The following is a 20,186-nucleotide window of genomic DNA, read 5'->3' as shown; positions in this document are numbered from 1 at the left end:
CTCAGACAATAAGGACTTACTAGGAACTGTTTCAACCTACCAAAATGTTTCCTCCCTCTAACACATTCACGGAAACTCCTCTTCAGTGTGGAGATCACCACAGGATTCCTCCAGCCTCGGAAAAGGTAGATTCCTAAACCCCGACTACACAGTCACTGCCATGGCTTCTCAATGACCGCAGAACAGAGCGCATTCAAAGTGAAGATGAGGTGGAGTTCAGATCCAACAAAATACCAATAAAAATCAATAAAAGTCATTAAAGTTTCCCAATGATACCCGTCAAGAAAAAGAAAACAGGACAGAAAAAGGCATAGCAGCCAATAATTTACGTGGGACATGGAATTCATGATCCTTTATAGTAAACTGAGATGCTGAATCCATTTGAAAGCCTTAAAAAGAAAGGGGTTGAAAGATCAGGAAAACAATCAAGACTTGGCAAAAGTATCCAGAGAAGTAGTAAAAACCTGAGCATGCACAGGGCAGCACCAAATATACAGGCGGGACATGCAACAAAGCCTGAATTCACAGAGTATTAGGATAAGCACACTCGTGCTGCTTGGGAAGAAAAGCCTCTGAGGAAAGAATGTAGAAAAGAAGGCAAATGTGGTATCATCCCTTCCTAAAGATTTTCTGATAATCCTGGTTGTAAGAACAATTCCAGTTTCTCCAGATTCAGATGAAGAAAATATTTTCCTGGAAAACATTGCATATATGTCTGTGTATTTTAATTACATTTGTATTTATTATACTAATTCTAACATTAATTATATCAATATAATAGTCACTTATACTTATTACCAATATGTATACTGAATAAAGTTATATTCATATAAATTTATATAATTATAAATCATATAATTACGTATATATAATTACATAAAATTACATATAAATATAAATAATAGTAAGAGACTCTATTAAGGAGGGGAGGGGCATAGGACGGAACCATGCCACACCCCAACATTTACAGAATGGATAGAATTGGGGAAGATAACAAGGCTGTGAAAAGGTAACCAGTGAAGGCAAGAGAAAATCTAAGAACATGAGGCATCCCAAAAGCCAAGAGAAGAAAAGTTCCCAGAAGAGGATAGTTAGTTGTGCCAAGTGCTGCTGGGACATATAAGGAGATAAACGGAGATAATTGGAAAACTCCGTCCACTGGATTTCAAAGATGGTAGACATCAGCGATCTAAATATGCAGCAGCAGGTTTGGCTGGAAGTCCTACAGAGTGAGTCAAAGAGAAGTAAGTGAGAAAGTGCAGAGGGCGTAAAGGAAAACACACTGCAACGGGAGGTGAAAGTGGGGTGGTGGCTAGAGGAGGCGACATGGGTGAGGAAGGGGTATAGCTTGGTTGGTTTCGGATGGGTCATCCTTTGCACTATTGGGAAGATTTGACTAAAAAAGAAAAAGCACTAAATGACACAAATGAGAAAGGCTAATTAATAACACAAAGTAATGGAGAATACTGGGATCCAGTGCACCAGGGGGGGTGGGCAATCTATTTGACAGTTCATCCGCATTAACAGGACAGAGGGCAGAATATGGATATATATACACAGGTATGAAGGTAGATATAATTAGAAGTGTGGGGAATTCCTGTCTGGTTACTTCAGAGAGAGCACTTCAACATTTAGAGAAATAATAAGAGAGAAACCAAAGGTATTTCCGAAACTTTTACTTTAGGTCATGAGCAGGATGGTAGTCCCAGGAAGCAAACTGTCTTCATTACCATCGTCATCATCACTGATTTATTGTAAATGTTTAATTTTGACCAAGCATAAAATTATTTTAACTTATAGCCTTATTTAATCTTAATCACAAGGCTTTGAAGAAATACTATAACCCTCACTTTTCAGATTTTAAAAACCAAGTTTAAAGAGATAAAAAAGCATGACTAGGGAGTTCAGCAGTCTGAATTCAGAGCCCGGCCTGTGACCTGTAACTGCGCTAAGCCCCTCACCTCCTTTTATCCCCACCCGCCTGGCCACCCCCACCAACACACACACACACACACACACACACACGACTGTTTGGGCCTTTGTTTTCTGTACTATCAGAAAGCCACAAAAGTAGATCACACTCCCTTTTTGACAAAGAAGGAAAAGGCAACCTTACTAAGTCAATTCTAACTATTTCCCCCTCATATGTCACTATTGGCTTTAATTTTTTCAAATCTTTTCCTTTTTTGTCTTAGGAACACTGCAAAAAGTAAAATCACTAACAGACTTGGTTTTAACATTATTCCCTAATAACTCTTTTAGCTTGGTCCTTTATTACTGTCCTCTCAACATGGATATATTGGAGTTCCCTGATTATGATGGACTATATATAGAAACCACTGGAACAACACTTGGAGGCACAGAGAATGGAAGTAAGGAAGTCTCACCCATCACACGATACTCATCTATGGATGCTAGGACAATGGGAAAGTGAGGCCTTGAAGGACAATTCAAATGTTAAATGACCTAATGAAGAAATTAAACAAAAACGTATAATTTGTTCCATGATGACACCTTAGATACAGTTAATGTATTTTATTTCTTAAGCCCAGTAAAACCACAGGATAAGTTCATGTCAAGTCTGGATAGGTTAGAATATATATATTATTAATACTTCCTGTGTGTCCAGAATTAAATACGCCATAAAAAAGTTTCATACTCAAACTTGAAAGTCTACAAATACTTGTCAACTAACCAAAGCATCCTAATACAAATTTCAACAAAATCTATTTCTCACATGATTTAAATATATTAGGTTTCTTTAAAGTTGAGGATGTGTTTTAAAGTACTTAAAGTACTTTAAGCTTATTTCTTAGATTCCAAAGAATAGCTTTAAACCATGTAAAATGAGTTACCAATTGAAGACCATTTGATGGATATGTGTTCCTTTTAATTTTGTTAATTCAGGGAAAAAATGAAAAACCCTGCATAATCTGTACAGGTTTTATTTTCTGATATGTGAGGAACAAATGTTAAAGTCAGCAAGAAAGAACATATAATTTTAATTATGTGGAAACTCCTACTATGGGAATTTTCAGAGGAAACCCACAAAGTGGAAATCACGCTGGGAAAATACCCTAATGGAGACTAGTACTGTGTGGAATGCTCTCCCAAGGGCCACTGTTGTGATGCCTCAGAAAAAAGATCGGGCACTGCCACAAGTCAGGGCCACTTCAGGGTATATTTTTTAACCTTCCCATTGCAGTAAGGAACCATATGCCAGAGGAAGAACCAAGGAAAAGTCTTTAACTAGCTCAGTAAATTATTGTAATTCTAGACAAAGAACTCTTGGACGCCACAGAGAATAGGACAGAACTTAGATGGGAGCACATGGTGACTTTAAGCCCCCACGTGGCTCTGTCAAATCCGTTTATGCCCAAAAATGAATTTCCAAAAACAACCAACTCTGAATGAGAACACAGACCTTTACCTAAACATACAGCTTCTTCATCTTACTCAACAGAAGGCATGGCTTGTAAAATTCACACACTTCTGTTTTACAGACAGAAAATGATAGAGCAGTTAGGTTAAGATGTGACTTACAAAATTATTGTTATTCTTTTATTTTTGAATAAGTACTTTACTCCAATTCTTTTAAGGTGAAAAATAAAAAGCCTTTTTACATTTGGTCTCTAAAACCCAAGTAAAACAAAAAATAAGTTTATTCATTTACCCATTTGGAGATATATTCATTCATCCATGCATACTTTCATACATCATCACCACCCCAACATGGGCCTATTTGTGAGAATGCAAAGGAACAGCAATGATCCTATAGATTAGAACGTAGATGAGGGACCTGGTGCATGGTCTGCTCAGAACAGGTGTCCTTCACTGGAGAATCCCTCATTAACCTGAAGGAAGTCAGGCTGTCTCTCACGACGGCCCCAGAGCATAAAAATATCAGACATCTCTCATTCATGTGGGCCTGGCCTGCTCTCCATCATCCCTTGAGATGCACCTCCATCATTCAAAATAAACAGAGATTGTTCGGTGCATAAAAAAATTCATAGAGGCTCAGGGCCACTCAGCAGACCAATAGGATTTTACACCACTTCAGGAATTACTTGACGAGTACTACTGCTCTACCTTGTTTAACTGTCCCCACATTATAATGCTGTACTGACCTATTCCATCTTCTGCTTCTTTGCCAGTCACTAACCCTCCTTTTTGCCCTGACGACCACTCTCGCCCAGGTCCTGCCCCTGACATATGCCCGCCCATATCATGCTATGTCCCAAGTTCAACTGTGCTGCTTGAATAACATCCATTTAAGAAAAACCCTGTACCAGGAGCCATGTAAGTATTTCTCATATATTCTCTCATGTAAGCCTCACAATAAACCTATATAGAAATCCCCATCGTGTCAATGAAGAAAATAAGATTCATAGACATTAAGGCACTCAAGGTCAAATAGCTTGAAAGTGGCATATACACTATGAGACCTGCTAGAGATCTGTCTATCCAGTGATAGCAAGTTAGCAGCTACAATTTTCTGCATCCAACATGAGCAACCATAAAACCATAAAATGGATATAGTTCAGATCAGTGTTTCTCAGATAGGAATGCAGTGCACATTATTTTAAAAAGGAATAGTTTTGCAAGGATTGTAGGTAGAAAATTAGTACATGTTTTTATCAGGAGCAAACAGCAAAATGCCTTCTAAGAACTTTAAGACTGTGCTTTAGGAATTAAGCTAACAAATCAACATGGGTTCTATGCAAATACAAATGGGCATCTTGGATGTGGACCAGCTACCAGGGCTGGTAGGCCTTAATGAGATCCATGGAGAGGTAATAACACACTGAACATATTTAAAGAAAATGTGCTTCAGTAGGAAGCTTGGCAAATCTCAGTTGTAAAAACAGAGTCAGCAGTACAAATGTTGTCTGTACCCACTGAAGCCCTAAAGGGGAAATCCAGTAAGGCTAAGCCAGCAGGCCAGCTGCCAAATAGGTGTATAACATGGAGATGAACATGTGGGTATGGAGCTGTCTGTGGCTAATATGGGAACACACCCCATTCACCTAATTTTCTCCCTTCTAAGAAGGTAGCTCCCTGCAGAGCTTAACCACAGGGAGAGAACTGGTCTCCGGGACAATGCTAATACCTGTTCCATCTGACAGTGGTCATCTGGTGATATTCCAGTGACAAAAGCCTTCTGTGAGCTTTATTAGCCAATGGCCACTGACAAATTTCTGAGCCCACAAATCCTGGAATTCACCAAAGTGAGCACTATTGAATGGGAGTCAACATAGGTAACGGCCTTTGTCTTCAATGAGGGACAAAAAAGACTGGATGCAGTTTTGTTTGTGTGCATTTACCTTTTCGCCATCTCTCCCTGGTTCTCCTTTGTAACCTGGTGGTCCTTGAGCTCCCTAAATTAACCACAGACAAAATTTGGTTAATTAAGTTTTTTGTTCACTAGAAACGGTATTTCTAAAATGTGTATAAATGGACCACATACTTGTATTCCTGTGGATCCTGGAACACCTGGTGATCCTGTAATTCCCTGATATCCCTAAAGAAAAGCAAACAAGAAATAATTAATATTGCATTATATTACCAAAGAGCAGCCCTCCATTTCAGGATTCACTCCTGTCTCAAGTTTCTTACACCTAAGACTTCACTTAGCAAAACTATTTCAGAAACCAAAATAAAAAACTTGTCAAATGCTTAATAAGGAATTCAGATCCTTCGGTGTTTAGGAAGAAGGCACTAAATATCTCTAGGTTAACAAAACATCCAGAAATGCTTCCACTAAAAGGAAGGCTTTGGGATCAGGAAAGGTCACAAAAGATAAGTAAAAGCTGCCATGTGAGGTCCCAGATAGGACCCTGGACCAGGAAAAAGGACATTAGTGCAGAAATTGGTAAAATCTGAATAGTTTGCAGTTTAGTTAACTGACGCCAATGTTAACTTCTTGTTTTTTTATATCTGTAGTTTTATGAGAAGCTGACTTTAGAAAAAATTAGATAAATGATATAAGGGAGCTATGCACTATTTTTGCAACTTCTCTGTAAGTTAAAACTAGTTCAAATTTAAAATGTTAGAAAAAGAAACGGAAGGCTTTGGGATGGAAACACAGAGCCAATGTTCTCTGCGCCTTGGAAGAATGTTCTGCTCATTAAAAATGTATTCAACATACTCAAGGGAAGAACACGTTAAGATTAGAGGATTAGCCAAATGTAATGCAGTCTTAAACTACCTGATTAGTGGTCACCTGAGTTAATCCCTGAAATAAATTAAAGCCTTGATAAATGTTATTTTTCAGATTAAATCCATAACAGCCTTTGGATCTATCATTTTAGAAAGCTGGTGTTAACCGCATAAATGTTCCATATTGTGTCCTTCCCACCTGTCAACCCTGAGGTGAGGGTCACTTTCATCTCCACTGTTTCTCACACATCCCTCCAGGAATTGGACCCTTGGTAAAAATAGCGCAACTTTTTCAGACAGAGACAAAATATTCATTCTTCACTGAGCACATGGCGACTAAACTCCAAACCAAATTTCCAGGCCTTGAACATTTATCCAGGTCCCTCAGGGTCAATGTCCTGTTGATTTAACCACCTGGCACCTGCAAACACATTTGCCTCTCATTCAGATTCCATCTTTCTCCCACTCTCTGCTCAGTTTCCACCTTTCTCAGACTTACTGCTTGGGTACAGCTTTCTGTTGTCAACAGGTCTTATAAATGCTGCCAATTACATTTTCATTCTTAAATCCAAAAGCTTCATTTCCATGTGGCTTTCCATGGTTGTCTTCACCCATCTTTGTATTTACCCACTCATTGGTAAGTGCATTTTTAGCTGCAACTTTAGAGATATCAAAATCCCTGCTTTTCCACTCCCACTTTCAAATATTCCTTTCACTAGTCTTTGCTAGATCCAGTAACAACAATAATCATGACGTTTGTCTCAGAAAGAGCAATGCTAGCTTTTTCTCCTTTTACATGCACCTACATTACTTATTGTGTAAAATGCTCTGTTACTTCCAAATGGTGATGACTATATAATTTCTATCACCAACCATTATCCTTTCCTCCTACCCCATCCAGTTCCTCACAGAGTACATATCATTACACATTCTCCAGGATTTCTCAGACTCAAATTTTCTTGAGTCCCTTTGTCCAATCCTTCAGTATTTTACTTCATCCGTGAATGAATCTCATAACTAATCTTTCCATACTTCAAACAAAACAGCCCGCAATTTTCAAACACATCTTAGGCTCTCTGCGCTGGCACCATCTCTGTCTCATTGGATTATGTGTCCCCTTGAGATAAAGGACCAGGTCTAATGCACTTCTGTATTTCTAGCATTGAACAGAACATTTGACACATTTTTTGTTAATCAAATACTGGATGAATTTATTTTCAGGTCATCCACACTGCACACAAATGTGAAAAATCTTTCTCCAAGGACCCACATTACATTGGTGCTGCTTCCAGGAGTAAACTGGAACTTTTAGCAATACCATGTGGTTTGTGTTCTCAAGATTAGTCAAGAAAAAGAAGTCGATCTCCTCAGAGTTTGTTCAGACTTATATCTCTACCACTCTAATTACCACTGAATAGCCTTCCCTCAACCACTTCAGAATCCCTCAACCAGCCTGCAACTGGATCTCAATTCTGGCACTAGCACAAGCCTAAACAGAACTAGGCTATTTATAAATGTATAAGTATAAATACATATATATTTATAAGTATGCTAGGGTGTCCTCAGATTCTTTAAAACCCTGCATGCACTCTTTGGATAGTCTTACATGATGTACAACAGAAAGAAATAATAAGAGCAATGATTTATATAGCACTTACCATGTTCCAGATTAATTTCTTCACCTCTGCTAAGTCACTTCATCCTCACAACACCCCTTTAAGGTAGGTTCTACATTTTCAGATGACGAAACTAAAGTACAGAAGTTCAGGTAACTTACCCAAAGTTACATAGCTAGTAAGCTGACCAAGCCAATGGAAACACCCTCTGTCTGAAGATGTTTCATGATAGATCACATCTTGTGATTCTAAAACAGTTAATCAGATTCCAAGACTCCATTTTGCCAGACTAGTTTTAATTGTTTAGAATTCTCAGTGCCCAGAGGAAAGGAATGCTCATAAAATTCCTCAAAAGAAAGTTAGCATGGAGATTGGCTACCCATCAAATAGTTAGTCATCTGCAAAGTACAGTTTAATAAATTATTTTTCTTTCATATATTTTCAAAAGCTAAGCTATATGTCATACATGCTTTATTACTTTTATCAGAAAATTAATCTCTTGTAGAAGACCAAAAGCTGCCGTGCAGTCTCTCCTCTTCGAGGAAGTTAGTGTGATGCATTTGTGAGAGAAGACACACTGCATTTTAATGGATTAAAGCAACGTGGAGATACCCCAGGCTTGTGTTCCCAGCTCACCTCTGACTCATAATGTGACCTCAGGCAGTGATCAAATTCCCAAATCCTGGGCGGCAACATAGTAAAAGTGGAAAGACAATGAATTTTGAAATTGCAAGATATTGGGCTGAATTTGTGTTCCTCCCTTTACTTTCTACAGGATTTTGGCTAAGTCACTTTGCCCAGCTAACCTTGAATCTTACATTAACCAGGATAATAATACCCACTTCACTTCTGAAAAGAAACAAACGGAGTCAAAGATGAAAACGTCTGGAAGATGTTAGGAACTCAATAAATGTTCCTTTCTTCTCTTCAGACTCAGTGAAGACTGTACAAAACCATGAGGACACTTCTGAACAGCCACCAGTAGAGCATGAGCAAGTCCAGTGACCATCACAGTGATTTAACCCTTTTTCATCACTCATTTAGGTCTAACGCGGAACATGCGAACAATGCTTCGGTGTATTTTAAAACAGCCCTGTTTGTTTGTGTCTTTGGAAGAACTGCAGTACAGGAATAATAAATGCTTCCCACAATATGAAAACCGGGTTTTATTGTTGTTGTGAGTAACTTACAATGAAATGAATTCTTGAAGACTTAGTTGCATAAAGAAATTCAGAGATCACTTTAGAAGCTAAAGGAAGCACAATTAGTAACAAAGTAAAGAAAACCAAAATCACATCCAAGCTGGGGGTTCCCAGGGCAAATCTCCAGAAGAAATTGGGTGAAATTTGGAAAAACAAATTCTGGATTAAAAAATCAGGAAAATAAAGGTTAACAGAGAGGAATATTCCAATTTCCAAGAGGAGCAAAATATAAAACATTGGTTGACTCATAGCAGGGTACACTAAGACAATAAGAATGCCCTGAAACAGGAAAAATGATAAGCTTTTCATATAGCTTACTGAGCTTTTATTTTTCTGAATATACAAGTTTTTGTGTTTTCCTGTAGAACCATTACTTTCATGTGAATTTTGATTAATACTGTTTAACATTAATTTTGACATTTGGCAATAATTAGGACCAAATATCCACCCTACCCTCTTCTGCAAGATTTCTAACAGTATTTGTCTTTTCCATGTTCACAGAAAGTCTCTTTGTAAATGAGTCATTTTTTAGGGAAAAAATATTCCCATTGCCAAATCGTAGAGTTGAAGAATACAGAATCCATTTAACTTTCTTCCATGATTCATAGCTACAATGCTCCAGGAAAAATGTATATAGCACTGAAATGGAAATTAAGGAAATAAAATCATCACATGTGCAAGGGTCACAATTTCTTCTGAGCCCAATTCTAATCATACCATGAAATATTCTACCAATCTAAATATATAGATTTTTTTTTAAGTAGTGGAGAGGATAGAGTAATTGGTTTCCTTCAAATACTCTAAACTTAAAAAATGAGAATAAAATCCAGAGAAATGATTTTGGATGTCACTCTTCCTTTTAAAATGGAAGAATATGATTTTAAAGTTTATTCTATTACATAGTTTTCTTCAAAGTTTTCTAAAATTCTAACAGATACTCTTAGGTACACAGCCAAGGTAACCAGTTAACCAAAATCGAGCGTATACTTTTAATGTCCACTGTGGATTCTTCTAGTCATTGGCAGACTTAATAGCTCTGTATAATTAAATTCTAAGAATATTCATAAATTTCTGCCTTTCTATGTATAACTAACATAGAAGCTAGTTTATTTGCCATCCAACCCAAGTGTTAGTCAAGTCGTTTATATGCTTAACTGATTGCTCAAATTACTTGACTTAACAGGTCATATTAATGTGATATAATTGCACCTGGGCTAAGTTCTAAGAAAGAACTGTGATGCTATGAGAGGTGAGGAGCAGGCAGTCAGGAGAAGCTTTCTGAAGAGACAAGCTCAGAGGAACACTAAAGGAAGCAGAATGCATGAGAAGAAGCCCTTCAGGGTGCCACGTAGCATGAGTGCATGAGCCATATCCACAAAGAAGAGAGTGAGCTAGGGAAGATTGGCAAAACTAGAAAGGAATGGTACACTGGAGGTTACATGGCCAGCTTTTGAGTCTTATGAAGAATGTTGATCTTAATCCAAGCCAGTAAAAGAGGGGGTCACATAATTACACCTGAGCTTTGAAAAACTCACTTGTTACACTGTGGAGGTTAGATTACAAAGGACAAGGAAAAGCATGAAGACACGTGAGAGGTCCTTGAAGAGGGCAGAGAATGGTAGGTAGAACATGCCTCCATTCAAGGTGACGATGGATTACAGGTGAGGAATCGGGTCATGGCATGATGCCCAGGTTTCTGGCTTGTGCAGTGGGATGGCTGATGATATCACTGACTGAGAGAGGGACTCTGGAGGAAAACACAGTTTAACTGATTGTAAAAGAAGAAGTAGCACAAAATTTTTAAAATTATTTTTAGGGACTAAGATAAACTATTTATATTTGACAAGGAGAAGTTAAATGCTTCTGTGGGAAAAACAGAATTTCTACTTCAAAATGAAGCGAACTACATTTACTGTAAATGACATTTCATCTAAATATAAGCCTCCCCCAAGTTAAAGTGGATGGGTGGTGAGTATACAAAGCAACCTCATCCACTTTCCTATAAGAATTTGCCTTGAGCAAAGCACACAAAAGAAAAACATGGCCTACCTTTGACAGTCTCTGCAGATACAACTCAGTTCTTAGATTCACAGAATTTAATTAAACTTAGGTCAACTGATTCCTTCCCTAAGTAAGGTTATGCTTAAAGTTGCACTGAGTTTATTTCCAAAGGAGAATGCACAGTTTTTAAAGGTAACAGATACTCTTTTAATAGTTCTTACTTCCCAACCTAAATGTCTAGTAATTATGCTTCATATTCAACAGTAAGTGACCAGTAATGAACCTTCTTCCTGTGTTTGCAGTCCTGCTCTATTTACCATCTAATATTTATTAATTATTTATTTTTAAATTATTATTTACTTTTTTTTCATTATTGTGGATTTTTTATCCCTTTCTCCCCAGTGGAATGTGAGCTTCAAGACGGCAAGCATTTTTGTCTATTTTGTTCATTGCGTATTTCCTTAGCCTAGAAGACAGCCAGGAACACAATGACTATCCAGCAGAAAATAGATAGACAAGATGAAAGAATGAATAAATAAGCACACAAATATTTATTGAGCCCAACCATTCACTACTACTAAAGGCTCTGAAAATAATAGTAGAAACAGCTCTGCATTCATACAGATGATAATCAAAAGAAGACCCATTAGAAGCATGACTTCAAAATCACAAATGGTCGAGGTGCCACCAAATAATTCCTTGAAGAATTTAATATACAAATAACATTAGTACATATATAATGTATACGTGTATAAGATGCATTATCGTTCTTGTTTTTTTACTATCTCTGACATATAAAATGTAACTAACCTATTTAAGAAACACATGAGAAAAACATGGAAAAATCCATATGTGAGGTTTCCATAAGAGGTGTGTTGGAGAAAAATTAATTAGTCAACTAAGCATTGTCTAGGAAAACTTTACAGAAGAGATAGCTTTTAAATAACATGATTACAGAAAAGGAAGATCAACTGCTCAACTGTAGGGTAGTTCATCCGACATAAATGGCCCATATTTTAGTTTATCAGTGAGCCTCTCATGAGGGGTAAGAGTGTGAGAGTGAGTGAGTGTGAGCATGTGTGTGTGTGTGTGTGTGTGTGTGTGTGTGTGTGTGCGCGTGCGTGCACGTATGTGTTACAGGAGTAGGAGGCAGTGAGATAATAAAACTTTTTGCTAAGGAGCTCAGACTGAGGTGAAGTGAGAGTTCAGGCTGAAACTTTTCTCTCCAGAAGGATGTGTTTTTTTTCATACACTTCATAATTAGACTGCCTCTTGGAATTCTCTTTTCCAATAGTCATTCCTTTGGCTTTTATTCTAATGTATCCTCTTGTTTGGGCCTTTAATCTGCATGGCACTCAGCCCCCAGATTCCCACAGTTCTTAGGCTGTTGAGTCCACAGTTGGCACCGTATTCGGCTAAGAGTCTGAAAGAAGGAAACCAGAGACACCTGTCCCATGGTCCCACGTTCTACTGCTAAGTACTCACCCCCTGCAAGCCTAAGAGCTAGTTTCCCTTCCTCTCCTCCTATTCTCTACCATCGGTCTTGAGGATTTTACAACAGCGTCTCATTTGGATTGCACGTACGTTCTTTAAATCCTTTCCCACTGTCTTCTGAGTTCTTTCTCCTGGTTGCTGAGTGAATTCCATATCCTACATATTCCTAAAGTGTCGTATCTTAAACCAAACCCAACAATCCAAAAGTAAGACAGTTGCCTTTCTTAATACAGACATGATATATTTACTAATGATGCCAAAAAATTGTATCAGCCCTTTAGGCAGCCCCTTCACAGATGCCGATCCCTTTTATAGCAAGGTTTTACCCTCCATAGAAAGCTGGCCCCTTTCTGGAACCTCTAGACCACTCAGCGGCACACTGCGGGCAGCGAGGACAGAGGGGGGCGCTATGTCACTGCGTGTGACCCAAGGGCCAATCCACTCTTTTGTCTATTGGTAGCAGTGCCCATCAGTCCTTCTAAAGCACTTCCTAAGGTCATTCATATGGAAAATCATCTCCGGAAGCCCACAGCTGAGTCTAGCTCACCATTCTCTCTTGGCAAGTATGAAGGCCTTCACGGAATCTTAGCAAATCAGCTTTGGTGAGAACCTGGCCTCATCGGGCATCATCTTCTCATTTTCCGGGTAAACAAACTGAGGCCCGTGAAAGCAAAGCAACTTGGAAAAACAAAGCAGAGGGCAAAAGAGCCCCAGCTCTCTCCAGCAGCCAGCTAGGGCTTCAGTTTCAGTAAAGTACTTTTTTCCCTGTTGCCTCTCGTTTAATAATGAAAAAACAGTAAAATAGGAGTATCTTCAGATACTGTGCTGACAGAAGTTATTTAACTGATAGAGAAATGAGAAAGGAGTGGAAGGATTTGAAAAACAGCTCTTTAATTTGGGGTGAAGGTATTTTCCTTAGGAAAATAAGTATTTCTCCAGAGTGGAATAATTTCCCCATTTAAAGCTTTAGTTGACTTGGCCTGGTTATAATGGGAAAGAGATTCAAATTGCTTATTAAGGGGGGGTTGCACAGACCAATTCCAAACAAAGCAGAATTCCCCTCATATTACTCCATCCAAGTTTCCTCGGTCCAGATGGCTTCGATCGCCAGCCAGAGGCTCCACCCACACCTTCCCACTCCCACCGCGCTGGCCCTGGACACACGCTAATGACCCGCAGCTGTTCTGGCTCCCAGGCTCCCTTTCTCTTCCTGCCTGGCCACCCAACCTCATGTTTCTGCAGAGAGAGGTGGGGGAGGGGGAAAGGGTTATTTACAAAAATAGTCTTACGTTTGGGTAAATAGGATTTGGGTTAGTGTATCAGTTTTCTATTGCTGCTCTAACAAATTACCCCAAACATAGTGGCTTAAAACAACACAAACTTACAGTTCTGGAGGTCAGAAGTCCAAAACGGGTCTTAGGGAGATAAACTCATGGTGTCAGAAGGACTGCCTTCCTTCTAGAGGTTCTAGGGAAGAGTCTGTTTCTTCCCCTCTCCAGCTTCTGCAGGCTGCCTAGATTCCCTGGCTCGTGGCATCTCATTCAGATCTCCGCTTCTATCATCGCGTTTCCTTATGAGCCTGATACTCCTTCCTTCCTCTTATAAGGCCCTTTGTGATTACACTGGGCCACTCAGATAAACCGAGATAATTTCTGCATCTCAGGATCCCTAATTGAATCATACGTGCCAAGTCCCTTTTGCCATGTAAGGTAACATATTCATAGCTCTTAGAGCTTGGGTGTGGACATTATTCTGTCTACCATAGATGGTTTATTTTTTTCTCAAATAACACATATCATCTAAGACCATCTAGCACCTTACATCAGATGCTAGATGGCTCTATCTCAACATAAAATCATACACAGATACCAAAAACACATACATGTACCAAATGAGAGAGACAATAAGTCTCTTATAGCTTAAATAAGAGTCACAGAGTAATATCCATAATTATTTTATCGGGCTAATTATAGAACCAATTTCCAGTATTTCATTCACACCAACATACTTAAAAAGAAAAACAATCAACTAGAGCTGATAGCCTGTGGAGAGCCTGTTCAGCACTCACCTCCAAATATTTCCCAGGACTTTTGACCACTGAAAAAAACAACAGCCTAAACAATTCAGGAGTGCTGTCGGGGACCCCATGTCACTGCGAGGTGTCGGCAGATGACACTTCAGCGTGTGATATGTATTGGCTCTGGAGCTGGGGCGGTGCCGCCACTGCCAGTAACAGAAAGAGAACATCGCAGGGAAGGGGTCTCCAGGCAGAGGAGGGCTCACATCTGTGCAGCTCATCCCACCCAGTGTGAGTAGGGCAGAGCTCACACGGGTTCCCTTCAGGGGCCGTAAGGAGTTGCAGTGAGGGAATGAAACAATAAGTGATAGTGAGAAAAGGATGGTTTATTAGAGAAACTCGAGACAAATGCTGGCATGTAACGGGTGTTAAGGATAAGCACAAAAAGGGGGATGTTAGATTAGAATCTATTCATTTTATTCAACTCAAATAGAAACAGTCTGATGATACATTTCTCACCCTCTGTCCCGATATACACTACCTAGTTGTTTCTGTGCTTACTGGCTTGGCCCTCTATTTCCATATAAAGGCCTAACTATCCATACTCTCATCCAGGCCAAACTCTCATCTTGTGACCGGAACCAATGCCCTCCTACATACCTAAGGGTTTTCTTCCTGCAAATATCCCTATTTCCTAAATCATCAATTCTACCTTCTGCCTCAATTTCATCATAAAAACATGCTATAACACCCCCCCATATTTTAAAAAACTCTCCTTTACCCTGTATAACTGCTCCACTTCTCTGCTCCCCTTATATCCCTCAGAAGAAGCATCTACACTGACTGCCCCCATTGATCTCCCATTCTCTCCTGAACCCATTTTAATCCAGCTTTTGTACCCACCATTCCCGAAACCACATGAATCAAGGTCCTCAGTTACTGCAATACAGCAAATCCAGGGGTCTAGACATAAATCTCATTTTTCTCAACCTCTGAGCAACAGAGACACAACTGATCACTCCCTTCTTGAGACGTTTTCTTCACTTGACCTCTGGGACGCCACACTCCCCTAGGGTTCCCCATGCACAGTCACCATCCTTCTCAGTCTCCTGGAGCAAGTCCTACTCGTCCCCTCTGTAACAAAGCCCTCAGCCCAGTGCACTGCCCGCCCTCTGCTCCATGTACCTGCACTGACTTTTGCTGAATGACCTCATCCTTTCTGGTAGCTCTGTATACATCCATTGCTAAAGAGTCCCAACTGTGTATTTTCTTTCTTATTTTTGAGCTCCAATTTCCTATCTCTAATATCCAAGGAGACACCTTTGGCATGTCCACAAATGCATTCTCCATTTCCCCCTCAAACCTCACATCTCCCAGGGTTGCCCAGCTAAGTTAATGGCTCCACAGTCCACTCCGTTGCTCAAGCTAAGGTCCTCTGAGTGTCCTCTGACTCTTTTTCTCACCCTTACATCTAGTTTGACAGCAATTCTCATCAGCTTTACGATAAAATAGAATCTAGAATCTGATCTCTTCCCTTCCCTTTCGCCACATTGCCCCAATCCACTTAGAATGTTCAGACCACCTCCTACGTGGCCTTCTGCTCCCACGCCTGCCCCATATAATTTACTCTCCACATAATATTCATATTTATCCTTCTAAATAGTAAGCCAGATGAAGTCAATCCCTTCCTCAAAATCCCCGAATGGACGGCCATCACACCTAGAAAGAAGCCTGCTGGGTAAGCTGAACACAGACTGCCCCAAACACCCAGGAGCCTCAGCACTCTGCAACTCCGGCTGGCCACCGTACTGTCACCTCTCCACGTAACAAGAGCTGACACCCTCTCTTTAGAGAGGCTCACCTGTGTATATCTAATCCCTTCCCATGCAACACTGGTATAAAAGGCCCCAGCACATCACTATCTTTTTCAAACTTGCTTATGTTTTTTGCATTAAATTTCTCAGCAAACCTCTCTCAAGGACTTAATAAGCTCCTCCTCTATCCTGACGTTTGGGGTATTGGCAGTTTAATGTTAGTCTTATGTTTCTTTCATTCCTTGAACATTATTGTCTCATAATACAAACCTCCCCATCCTTTATGGCAAGAGTTAATGTTGCATGATTTAGAAACTCTCTTAGGAAGTACCTTTCTGCATGACAATTATTCTTTAACATTCAAGAGCTAATTCTTAATGTTTAATTACTTTTATAAACATGCCAACAGGTGACTTACCCATAAATATTTGCCTAAAATGCTTTAAAGTAGACTTGCTTTAGACAGCCTTCTTCCTAACTCTGGGTCCCTATCTTCCCTTTTCCTAGAGCATTTACTTTAGAACATTTGCAATTATAAATTCCTTCTCTGCCCCTTGGAGATATAAATCTTTTTAAAAGTCTCCTGGCCATTTTACAACCCAGGAATGTCCTTTTCAAGGACCTGGGAGCCATCCCTTTGAAATGTAATCATCAAGGAAAATACGCACCCAGGTGTCCCAGTCTCTGTGTGAGGGTAAGAACCTAACCTTGGTGGGTGCCAGTTAACAGAGAGGGGCTCATGACACAAGAAAATATTTGCCAAACTCAGAATAACTCAATTTGCTTCATCCGTTATTGATCAACCTTCTCCTTCAAGCCTTCCTGTACTTTCCCATTAGCTCATCCCAGCACTGAAGAACCCTCCCTCCCTCCCTTTGTTTCGGCTGACTGAAGTTCAGTCTCTCTCCCATTACAATCGTCTTGAATAAAGTCTTCCTTGCCTGTTTAACTTTGCCCAGTGAAATTTTTACTTTGACACTATAATCCCAGTACTGGAGATGACTAAGCTTTCAGTACTCACAGGCTTACCATCTTGACCGGGTTGTCCAGGGTAGCCAGGGTTCCCAGGCCGTCCAGGCTCACCCTGTAGAGGAAAAAAACTCAGTACAAAACAATCAACCACACTGGTGCAGTCAAGAGCCCATCAAGGTTCAAGCCAACTCCATATTGGCAGCTTTTTGTATACGAAAAGCGAACAAACAGAAGTCCCAAAATGGGGTTGAAAAGTGTCGTATTTTAGATGTCTAGCTTAACAAATACATGCTTTTTATTATGAAAAACCTACAATGATTTATTTCTGTGACCCCACCAGGTGTAACAAATAAAGTTCTTTTCAGTGATGCAAAATGTCATGGCAAAATATTTAAGGCAGGATAATTTTTAGAGTTCTGAACAAACCTTGAAGTGTCATAGCAAATACAGCTTCAGTGACAGCAATACTACACTCATAAGTTACAGACTGAATTCTGTCCTAAATGGTACACTACAGATATCAATGACTTATGATGTAGTCAATTCATAATTATTTATTGCAAAAAACTGCCTACAGGCCATGTGATCTTACACATACGAGTTAAGTTTAAAGCTGCACCACAGTCATTACTTTCAATCCTGTCAATGTGTCTCTTTGCCTGCATTTATAATCTCATTTTAGTATAATGTTAAAATTCTAAAGTTCAACTATTTTCATGAGAGGGATGTCCAAGCCAAACAACTCTGCCCAGCACTCACAGCCCTTGAGCACATGTAATACCCAAGAAATGAAGAAATGGCCTTTGCCCTTCAAACCAGAGATCTTCAAAGAACATGATTCTATGCAACACGGCAATGATCCCAGGCACATTCTAGGGAACTCTGGTATGTTGCCCAATGGCCAGTAGTGACCATCAGAGGGTCACCACCCATGAAAAAAGCAATGAAAGCAACATTTTTTTAGGATGTTTTATAATTTAAATCTAAGAAATCCCTCAAAAATAATATCATATTCATCTCCCTATCACTGAGTCCATGAGGTCCATGTGGGGCATGAAGTCCTGGCCATCAGTATCAGTAAACTCCTATACAGAGGCACCTGATTTCAGTTCACCAATTCTTCACAACTTCACATCAAGAAATCATTCACACAAGATCCCAGTGATTGTACATCAACTAAACACCAAGGCCAAGCGTACTTTCAGAGTAACAAATTGGCTGGTCTGTAATACTACTTTAGGCTACTGGCGAGCGAGACTTGTTCCTGAAACATAACAGGAAAAATGGAAAGAACTATGTGAACTCAATTAAGAAGCCAATGAAAAAGGGATGGGCTTCCCATTTAGGAGCTGCCTAAGAGGCTTAGCATGAGGGAAGCCTGGGAAGAAGGGAAATGTCATTTTTAAAAAATAAATAGAGAAAGAATAGCTCTAAATGCAGGGAGAAAACTAATGCTGAAACATGTGATGTCTTGCTGAAGAGACATAATCTGTCTAGATATAATTCTGATCCAAGGACTTCTGGGCTAGTGGGGCCTTAGGGAGCAATGCTCTGGTTCTCTAAGGAGTCAGAGCTTTTCTCTTCTTCTTCTGAGAGGGTCCATACGAATCCCTAGCCTCCCTGGCATCCTTCTTTATCTGTGCCCAGATTGGATTCACTGCCTTTCAACAGCTACTCTCATTTATTTCACCTGGAAAGGAATTTTTCTTCCCTGTCCACTTAACAGTCAATATGACAAAATGTTCTATCACTGCACCATTCTCAGGGACTCCATTTTCTCCTGAAGTCTTTCTGTACTGAAATGCTACAGCAGTTCTTACATCACTGATTGCATATACATAACTAGAATTCTCTTAGAGTTTTTCCTTGATTAGTCTTCATTTATCGTTTAGATTAAGACTCCTAGAAAACAGGGTCAATAGTGTATACTTTTTCTTTTTGGACAATGCTGGGTATTCAGGAATTATTTGCTGATTGATTTATTTCAAATCAAATCTCTGTTAATGACCCCTTTGCTTACAAAATAGAAATTATCATCAAAATCTAGGACCCAGAAGGATCTGTGAGGGTTTCACCACTTCTGTGATGAGGCAGAAATAAACCTTTGGCACAAGAAGAAATAGATATGTGTTTTTATGCTGTGTAAAAGTATAAAACACACTTAACAGTAACATTTTAAAGGAATCAAAACTAAGTTTCCAGGAAAAAAAAAAATCACCCACAAGATAGATCCAATATGACTTTTCCTAAGACCCTTAACAATGGCCAATAGCCCCAAGAGGGAAAATGATCTCTTTTGCAGATTCAATGATTGCTAGTCAATTTTCCTGGTTATTTTGACTATTGCCCTACTATTTGCAAAAACTCATGCATGTTTGGTGTTGATTTCATGAAAACAGAAAAATATAGTAAAACCCTAATTTTGGAGAGAAGGGCAATTAGAACAAAAATTCAATTTGAATACTGTGAGAAAAGCTGACACCCAGTCTTTGAATGTTTATTATATGCTAAGCACAGTTCTAAGAGATTTACATATACTATATCAGTTAATCCTCATAATAATCCCATGAAGCAGGTAATTTTGTTATGCCCATTTTATATAAAGGTAAACTGAGGCCCTGGAAGATGAGGTTAACTTAATCAAGGTCACACAGCTGCAGTTGAGATCAGACTCGAATTCAACCAATTCAGTCCCAGGAGCCCATGCTCCTAAACACTACTATCCCCGTCCACATTCAAATGTGTATATTGATCAGAACTGCACCTGGGACTGTTAGCAAATTTAATATGAAAAACACTTCCAAATACATTAGACATATGACTTATTATTGTACCACTGTGACTAAATTCCCAGTCCACTTTCTTCTAATTTAGTTGAACACTTGCACATTTTGAATTTCAAAAAATGTGT

The 20,186-nt window shown here is 39.3% G+C and overlaps 1 protein-coding gene across 3 annotated transcripts in view; it reads right to left on the bottom strand.

Annotated features, from left to right (window-relative positions):
- Positions 1 to 20,186, bottom strand: part of COL21A1 (collagen type XXI alpha 1 chain) — a 178,048-nt gene that overhangs the window by 79,557 nt on the left and 78,305 nt on the right. For 2 of the 3 annotated variants that reach the window (XM_057494381.1, XM_057494380.1), the window contains 3 exons: positions 17,325 to 17,387; positions 5,468 to 5,521; positions 5,325 to 5,378 (listed from right to left, as the gene is read on the bottom strand). In XM_057494381.1, the coding sequence (XP_057350364.1) occupies positions 5,325 to 5,378; positions 5,468 to 5,521; positions 17,325 to 17,387 (171 nt within the window). The remainder of the gene's footprint in view (positions 1 to 5,324; positions 5,379 to 5,467; positions 5,522 to 17,324; positions 17,388 to 20,186) is intronic. The other variant, XM_057494382.1, reaches the window with a different exon arrangement.

Source organism: Manis pentadactyla, chromosome 16 (assembly GCF_030020395.1).
Source record: "Manis pentadactyla isolate mManPen7 chromosome 16, mManPen7.hap1, whole genome shotgun sequence".
NCBI classification, from domain to species: Eukaryota; Metazoa; Chordata; class Mammalia; order Pholidota; family Manidae; genus Manis; species Manis pentadactyla.
This window is presented reverse-complemented; position numbering and strand designations above follow the sequence as displayed.